General features: G+C 46.8%; 1 protein-coding gene across 1 annotated transcript in view; it reads left to right on the forward strand.

Moving 5' to 3' along the window:
• The window catches only part of LOC124027398 (protein scribble homolog), a gene marked incomplete at its 5' end in the record, with an annotated part of 42,240 nt that extends 41,172 nt beyond the window's left edge, over positions 1-1,068 (forward strand). Inside the window, 3 exons of the mRNA XM_046339837.1 lie at positions 223-291; positions 818-893; positions 1,055-1,068. Of these exons, the coding sequence (XP_046195793.1) occupies positions 223-291; positions 818-893; positions 1,055-1,068 (159 nt within the window). The remainder of the gene's footprint in view (positions 1-222; positions 292-817; positions 894-1,054) is intronic.
• Between the last annotated feature and the right edge of the window lie 8,561 nt (positions 1,069-9,629).

Genomic DNA, 9,629 nt, shown 5'->3' on the forward strand with positions numbered 1-9,629 from the left:
GTACACACATACAGTCCTCTGATACCATGTACACACATACAGTCCTCTGATACCATGTAACCACACCTACAGTCCTCTGTCTCCAGAGGACACATACCTCCACCCCAAACCTACCTAACACATCTCCTCTCTCTCTCTCTCTCTCTCTCTCATCTCTCTCCTCTCTCTACTCTCTCTCTCTCTCTCTCTCTCTCTCTCTCTCTCATATCTTCTTCACGGCAGTCGTCTCCTGTGCTCTCCAACCATGAGAGACAAGCCTCAGCATCACACAGGGGCTCACCGAACAACAGGGTTTGTAATTCCTCATGTCTTCCCATTCTGTTTGTTGTATTAGAATAAGATATATATTCTGTGTAAAATGTGGATCTATGTACCATAGCATTTGATGTCAGAATATAGAACAGCTGTGCAACTCTATGTTTTGTTCACTAAAAACATAGAGTTGGCTAGAGGGCACATCAATGATGCTGTCAATTGCTAAAACAGGTGCATATTCTATCCGGCTCTTTGTACTTAGACGCGTTGCTGGTAGTCATGAGGTTGTTGTGTCACGTCTAGTCTGTGTTGTTGATTCCCATGTGTTTTCCTCATAGAGACAGAACTATACGTTTATAAGTCTGTACTCTGTATGTGTTTCCTCATAGAGACAGAACTATACCTTTATAAGTCTGTACTCTGTATGTATTTTCCTCATAGAGACAGAACTATACCTTATAAGTCTGTACTCTGTATGTGTTTCCTCATAGAGACAGAACTATACCTTTATAAGTCTGTACTCTGTATGTGGTGTGTGTTCCCTGTGTGGCCTTGTATATAGATGCCAGAGAGTCACAGTGGTCTGTTCCTTCGTCTCTCCCCCGCCAACCCCTTCACCCCTACTCCCTTTAAGGTTTGTACACCTGTGTGTGAGTCTGTGTTTCCACCCCCCCTAACCAGAACCCTTTAAAACAGACATACCCTGTATCCATATACTGCCTCTCACTACCACCAATACGGACCTGTCTACATGTGTGTGTCTATATGGGGTGTGTTTGTTTTGTCCCCGCGTCTTCAGCCGACAGCCAATAGGATGGTTGGAGAAGCCCCACAACTGTCTCTGCACCAATCACACGGAGAGACACGGAAGACGACGGCTGGAGTGGGTTTCACACACACGCACACACGCACAGCACGCACACACATCACGCACGCACACACACACCACACACACACAGAACTACACACACACACACACACACACACACACACACACACACACACACACACACACACACACACACCACACACACACACACACACATCATTATAGGCCTGCCAGAATAACCACTAGTCTCCAGACACTGACAGGAGGGGATTGAACCAGAATAACCACTGACAGGAGGGGATTGAACCAGAGTCTGATAACTCACATAACCAGGAGGGGATTGAACCAGAATAACCACTAGTCCCCTAGACACTGACAGGAGGATTGAACCAGAATAACCACTGACAGGAGGGGATTGAACCAGAATAACCACTAGTCTCCTAGACACCTGACAGGAGGGTATTGAACCAGAATAACCACTAGTCTCCTAGACACTGACAGGAGGGGATTGAACCAGGTTTAGACACTGACAGGAGTGGGATTGAACCAGAATAACCAAGTCTCCTAGACACTGACAGGAGGGGATTGAACCAGAATAACCACTAGTCTCCTAGACACTGACAGGAGGGGATTGAACCAGAATAACCACTAGTCTCCTAGACACTGACAGGAGGGGATTGAACCAGAATAACCACTGACAGGAGGGGATTGAACCAGAATAACCACTAGTCTCCTAGACACTGACAGGGGATTGAACCAGAATAACCACTAGTCTCCTAGACACTGACAGGAGGGGATTGAACCAGAATAACCACTGACAGGAGGGGATTGAACCAGAATAACCACTAGTCTCCTAGACACTGACAGGAGGGGATTGAACCAGAATAACCACTGACAGGAGGGGATTGAACCAGAATAACCACTAGTCTCCTAGACACTGACAGGAGGGGATTGAACCAGAATAACCACTAGTCTCCTAGACACTGACAGGAGGGGATTGAACCAGAATAACCACTAGTCTCCTAGACACTGACAGGAGGGGATTGAACCAGAATAACCACTAGTCTCCTAGACACTGACAGGGGGATTGAACCAGAATAACCAGTCTCCTAGACACTGACAGGAGGGGATTGAACCAGAATAACCACTAGTCTCCTAGACTCTGACAGGAGGGGATTGAACCAGAATAACCACTAGTCCTCTAGACACTGACAGGAGGGGATTGAACCAGAATAACCACTAGTCTCCTAGACACTGACAGGGGGGGATTAAACCAGAATAACCACTAGTCTCCTAGACACTGACAGGGGGGGATTGAACCAGAATAACCACTAGTCTCCTAGACACTGACAGGAGGGGATTGAACCAGAATAACCACTAGTCTCCTAGACACTGACAGGAGGGGATTGAACCAGAATAACCACTGACAGGAGGGGATTGAACCAGAATAACCACTGACAGGAGGGGATTGAACCAGAATAACCACTAGTCTCCTAGACACTGACAGGAGGGGATTGAACCAGAATAACCACTAGTCTCCTAGACACTGACAGGAGGGGATTGAACCAGAATAACCACTAGTCTCCTAGACACTGACAGGAGGGGATTGAACCAGAATAACCACTAGTCTCCTAGACACTGACAGGAGGGGATTGAACCAGAATAACCACTAGTCTCCTAGACACTGACAGGAGGGGATTGAACCAGAATAACCACTAGTCTCCTAGACACTGACAGGAGGGGATTGAACCAGAATAACCACTGACAGGAGGGGATTGAACCAGAATAACCACTAGTCTCCTAGACACTGACAGGAGGGGATTGAACCAGAATAACCACTAGTCTCCTAGACACTGACAGGAGGGGATTGAACCAGAATAACCACCTCTAGGGGAGGGGATTGAACCAGAATAACCACTAGTCTCCTAGACACTGACAGGAGGGGATTGAACCAGAATAACCACTAGTCTCCTAGACACTGACAGGAGGGGATTGAACCAGAATAACCACTGACAGGAGGGGATTGAACCAGAATAACCACTAGTCTCCTAGACACTGACAGGAGGGGATTGAACCAGAATAACCACTAGTCTCCTAGACACTGACAGGGGGGATTGAACCAGAATAACCACTGACAGGAGGGGATTGAACCAGAATAACCACTAGTCTGAACCAGAATAACCACTGACAGGAGGGGATTGAACCAGAATAACCACTAGTCTCCTAGACACTGACAGGAGGGGATTGAACCAGAATAACCACTAGTCTCCTAGACACTGACAGGAGGGGATTGAACCAGAATAACCACTAGTCTCCTAGACACTGACAGGAGGGGATTGAACCAGAATAACCACTAGTCTCCTAGACACTGACAGGAGGGGATTGAACCAGAATAACCACTAGTCTCCTAGACACTGACAGGAGGGGATTGAACCAGAATAACCACTAGTCTCCTAGACACTGACAGGAGGGGATTGAACCAGAATAACCACTAGTCTCCTAGACACTGACAGGAGGGGATTGAACCAGAATAACCACTAGTCTCCTAGACACTGACAGGGGGGGATTGAACCAGAATAACCACTAGTCTCCTAGACACTGACAGGAGGGGATTGAACCAGAATAACCACTGACAGGAGGGGATTGAACCAGAATAACCACTAGTCTCCTAGACACTGACAGGAGGGGATTGAACCAGAATAACCACTAGTCTCCTAGACACTGACAGGAGGGGATTGAACCAGAATAACCACTGACAGGAGGGGATTGAACCAGAATAACCACTAGTCTCCTAGACACTGACAGGAGGGGATTGAACCAGAATAACCACTAGTCTCCTAGACACTGACAGGGGGGGATTGAACCAGAATAACCAGTTGACTCTGAAGGTGAACACGGCCTTCATTTCCTACTTCAATCCATTTGTGTTTCATTCTCTCTCTCTTTCTCTACTGCTTCCTCTCTGTCGTCGTCGTCACCCCCCCCCACAGAGAGGACGATGTCCAGGTATGGAGGTCTTCCAGGTGAGCTCCATATGATAGAACTGGAGAAGAGTCCCCGTGGAGTCACGAGCACCGAGGCCCCGGGACAGGGTCTGGTTCCTGGTCTGGGTCTCAGCCTGACGGAGGACAGGGATGGTTCCAGAACCCACCTCGGTGTCTACGTGGCCAGGGTCGACCCCCAGGGGGCGGCGGGGCGAGACGGACGGATACGGGCGGGAGATGAGCTACTGGAGGTGAGTCAGTGTGTGTGAGAGAGATTAGAGAAAGAGACACCACACTGCAGGTGGCAGTATACTACCCCTCTTTCAGTTTGTTTTAATGACTCGTAGAAGTTTCAATGCAGACAGCGGTGAATGGAGCTGCCCATGCTGTCACAGAATACAGGATGGCACAGATACAATGAAGGACCCTCTATCCACCTCTATTATGGCTAGATACAAAGAAGGACCCTCTATCCACCTCTATTATGGCTAGATACAAAGAAGGACCCTCTATCCACCTCTATGATGGCTAGATACAAAGAAGGACCCTCTATCCACCTCTATGATGGATAGATACAAAGAAGGACCCTCTATCCACCTCTATGATGGATAGATACAAAGAAGGACCCTCTATCCACCTCTATGATGGCTAGATACAAAGGACCCTCTATCCACCTCTATGATGGATAGATACAAAGAAGGACCCTCTATCCACCTCTATGATGGATAGATATCCAATGAGCCAGATACAAAGGACCCTCTATCCACCTCTATGATGGATAGATACAATGAAGGACCCTCTATCCACCTCTATGATGGCCAGAACCCTCTATCCACCTCTATGATGGCTAGATACAATGAAGGACCCTCTATCCACCTCTATGATGGCTCGATACAAAGAAGGACCCTCTATCCACCTCTATGATGGATAGATACATTACATTACATTTAAGTCATTTAGCAGACGCTCTTATCCAGAGCGACTTACAAACAAAGAAGGACCCTCTATCCACCTCTATGATTAAATCCCACCAACCCCCCATATATTTAGGATGTTTATAATAGCAATAAGGCACCTCAGGGGGTTTGTGGTATATGGCCAATCTACCACGGCTAAGGGCTGTGTCCAGGCACTCCGCGATGCTTCGATCCTGTATGGTCGTAGTCACCAGATCGCTACAGCCATTCCTCAACACTGTTGTAGAGGACCACAGCCCCTAACATACAGTACCATCAGTATAGTAGTAATGTGTAGTATTATATATTATGTCCCCTAACATACAGAACCATCAGTATAGTAGTAATGTATAGTATTATATATTATGTCCCCAACATACAGTACCATCAGATATAGTAGTAATGTGTAGTATTATATATTATGTCCCCTAACATACAGTACCATCACATATAGTAGTAATGTGTAGTATTATATATTATGTCCCCTAACATACAGTACCATCAGTATAGTAGTAATGTGTAGTATTATATATTATGTCCCCTAACATACAGTACCATCAGATATAGTAGTAATGTGTAGTATTATATATTATGTCCCCTAACATACAGTACCATTACATTACATTTAATGTATAGTATTATATATCTTATCCCCTAACATTAGTACCATCAGATATAGTAGTAATGTATAGTATTATATATTATGTCCCCTAACATACAGTACCATCAGTATAGTAGTAATGTGTAGTATTATATATTATGTCCTGGTTGTAGATCAACGGTCAGATCCTGTATGGTCGTAGTCACCAGAACGCTACAGCCATCCTCAACAGGGCTCCGTCTAAAGTCCAGATTCTCCTCACCAGGTACAGTATAGAACCACACACAGTAAATGGGACACGACACGACAATACTGTTGAGATGCTCCCTTTTGTTGACGTTTCGTGTAGAAGAGTTTATATCAAATAAAATCAAAAAATATAGTAACTATTTTGGATTTATTCGTTGTCAATACGGTGACCAATTAATCAACTGTGACCACCAATTACTAGATTATATTTCCAAGATGGCGACTGTGATGTCTGACAGAGGTGTTATTGTTTTGATCAGGAATAAAGTGGCTCTGGCGCAGATGACTCAAGGACCCATGGGTGGGGACTCCTCCTCTTCCTTCCTCCACCCTCCATCTCTCTCTCCTCTTCCTCCCTCCATCCCTCCATCCACGTCTCTTCCTCCCATCCCCCCATTCCTCCCCACTCCTCAGTCGGCACCGCCAGGAACGCCTCCTCCTCCTCCAGCGGGCGATCTGATTGGCCAACGGGCTCCGCTCTGACCCCTGACCTCCTGAGCTGTCCCATAATACCCGGCGTTGACAGCACCATAGAGATCTGTAAAGGACACTTGGGCCTGGGACTCAGCATCGTGGGGGGGTGTGACACGCTACTGGTAAGAGAGACAGGGAGAGGGAGAGAGAGAGATGGGGAGAGAGAGAGAGACAGAGAGAGAGAGAGAGAGAGAGAGAGAGAGAGAGAGAGAGAGAGAGAGAGAGAGAGAGAGAGAGAGAGAGAGAGAGAGAGAGAGAGAGAGAGAGAGAGAGCAGAGAGTGTGTGTGTGTACCGTGGAGGTCTGAGGAGAGCCTCATCATCGGGATGATGTAGTGTAGAACACCCTCTACTGGGGTAACATACCAACTGGTCTGATGATGTACTGTAGAACACCCTCTACTGGGGTAACATACCAACTGGTCTGATGATGTACTGTAGAACACCCTCTACTGGGGTAACATACCAACTGGTCTGATGATGTACTGTAGAACACCCTCACTCATACCAACTGGTCTGATGATGTACTGTAGAACACCCTCTACTGGGGTAACATACCAACTGGTCTGATGATGTACTGTAGAACACCCTCTACTGGGGTAACATACCAACTGGTCTGATGATGTACTGTAGAACACCCTCTACTGGGGTAAAATACCAACTGGTCTGATGATGTACTCTACTGGGGAACATACCAACTGGTCTGATGATGTACTACTGGGGTAAAATAAAATAGTAGCTTTTCTCTCTCTTCTCCACCATTATAATCCATGAGGTTAATGATCTCTCTCTTTCCACCAGGGGGCCATTATAATCCATGAGGTTAATGATCTCTCTCTTCCACCAGGGGGCCATTATAATCCACGAGGTTAATGAGGTCAATGATCTCTCTCTCCACCAGGGGGCCATTATAATCCATGAGGTTAATGATCTCTCTCTTCTCCACCATTATAATCCACGAGGTCAATGATCTCTCTTCTCCACCAGGGGGCCATTATAATCCACGAGGTTAATGATCTCTTCTCCACCAGGGGGCCATTATAATCCATGAGGTTAATGATCTCTCTCTTCTCCACCAGGGGGCCATTATAATCCATGAGGTTAATGATCTCTTCTCCACCCGGAGGTCAATGATCTCTCTTCTCCACCAGGGGGCCATTATAATCCACGAGGTTAATGGTCTCTTCTCCACCAGGGGGCCATTATAATCCATGAGGTTAATGATCTCTTCTCCACCATTATAATCCCACAGGTCTTCTCCACCAGGGGGCCATTATAATCCACGAGGTTAATGATCTCTCTTCTCCACCAGGGGGCCATTATAATCCATGATCTCTCTCTTCTCCACCAGGGGGCCATTATAATCCATGAGGTTAATGATCTCTCTCTTCTCCACCAGGGGGGGGCCATTATAATCCATGATGAGGTTAATTGATCTCTCTCTTCTCCACCAGGGGGCCATTATAATCCACGAGGTTAATGATCTCTCTTCTCCACCAGGGGGCCATTATAATCCACGAGGTTTAATGATGGAGGTTAATGATCTCTCTCTTCTCCACCATCTTATAATCCAGATCTCTCCACCAGGGGGCCATTATAATCCACGAGGTTAATGATGGAGGAGCAGCTCAGAGAGACGGGAGGCTGTGGGCTGGAGACCAGCTACTAGAGGTATGGTTACACACACACACACACACACACACACACACACACACACACACACACACACACACACACACACACACACACACACACACACACACACACACACACACACACACACACACACATTGAGGTGCAGCTCTGAGAGACATCAGACAGTGGGTACTAGAGGTATACAACTAACCCTTCAATGGTTCCTCATCTGGTGTGAGCAGTATGGTAGAATCACTACACCACTGAAACCGAGCCAGACCTTTCAGACATGGTACATTGAGGGGTTTAGTGCCAAGGGGGAGGGATTTAGGACCAGCTGAATCACTCACACTCCCTCCTATTCTCACTCTCTCACTTGCCCACTCACTCACTCATTCACTCACTCTCTCTCTCATTCTCTCTTTCTCTATCTCTCTCTCTCTCTCTCTCTCTCTCTCTCTCTCTCTCTCTCTCTCTCTCTCTCTCTCTCTCTCTCTCTCTCTCTCTCTCCATCTCTCCTCTCTCCTCCTTTCCCTCACCCCCCTCTCCTCTTCCTCCATCTCTCCTCTCTTCTCTCTTCTCTCTCCTCCTTTCCCTCACCCCCCACCTCTCACTCTCACTCACTCTCTCTCACTCTCTTTCTCCAGGTGAATGGTATAGACCTGGGCCAGGCCACCCATGAGGAAGCTATAGGGGTGTTGAGGCTGACCCCTCAGCGGGTGCGTCTCACGGTGTTCAGACATCAGCAGGAGTACGGGGAGGAGGACCTGTGGGATGTCTTCCAGCTGGAGCTCAGACTACGACCTGGACAGACCCTGGGGCTCAGCACTGTAGGGAAGAGGTAACTGGTGTAGAACTATACTGGTTTTGAACTGTCAACTGGTTCTCAACTATCTACTGGTTTCAGCTGTCAACTGGTTCTCAACTATCTACTGGTTTCAGCTGTCAACTGGTTCTCAACTATCTACTGGTTTTGAACTGTCAACTGGTTCTCAACTATCTACTGGTTTTGAACTGTCAACTGGTTCTCAACTATCTACTGGTTTCAGCTGTCAACTGGTTCTCAACTATCTACTGGTTTCAGCTGTCAACTGGTTCTCAACTATCTACTGGTTTTGAACTGTCAACTGGTTCTCAACTATCTACTGGTTTCAGCTGTCAACTGGTTCTCAACTATCTACTGGTTTCAGCTGTCAACTGGTTCTCAACTATCTACTGGTTTCAGCTGTCAACTGGTTCTCAACTATCTACTGGTTTCAGCTGTCAACTGGTTCTCAACTATCTACTGGTTTCAGCTGTCAACTGGTTCTCAACTATCTACTGGTTTCAGCTGTCAACTGGTTCTCAACTATCTACTGGTTTCAGCTGTCAATTGGTTCTCAATTATCTACTGGTTTTGAACTGTCAACTGGTTCTCAACTATCTACTGGTTTTGAACTGTCATCTGGTTCTCAACTGTCATGAATGTTATTGTGATGACATGTTGATGTTTCCCCTAGCAACGACACCGGTGTGTTTGTGTCTGAGATCATTGGAGGGGGTGTGGCTGACGGAGACGGACGGCTGTTTCTAGGAGACCAGATCCTGTCAGTCAACAGAGAGGATGTCAGAACAGCTACTCAGGAACACGTTACCTCACTGTTACAGG

Source organism: Oncorhynchus gorbuscha, unplaced genomic scaffold (genome assembly GCF_021184085.1).
Source record: "Oncorhynchus gorbuscha isolate QuinsamMale2020 ecotype Even-year unplaced genomic scaffold, OgorEven_v1.0 Un_scaffold_3185, whole genome shotgun sequence".
Lineage (NCBI taxonomy): Eukaryota > Metazoa > Chordata > Actinopteri > Salmoniformes > Salmonidae > Oncorhynchus > Oncorhynchus gorbuscha.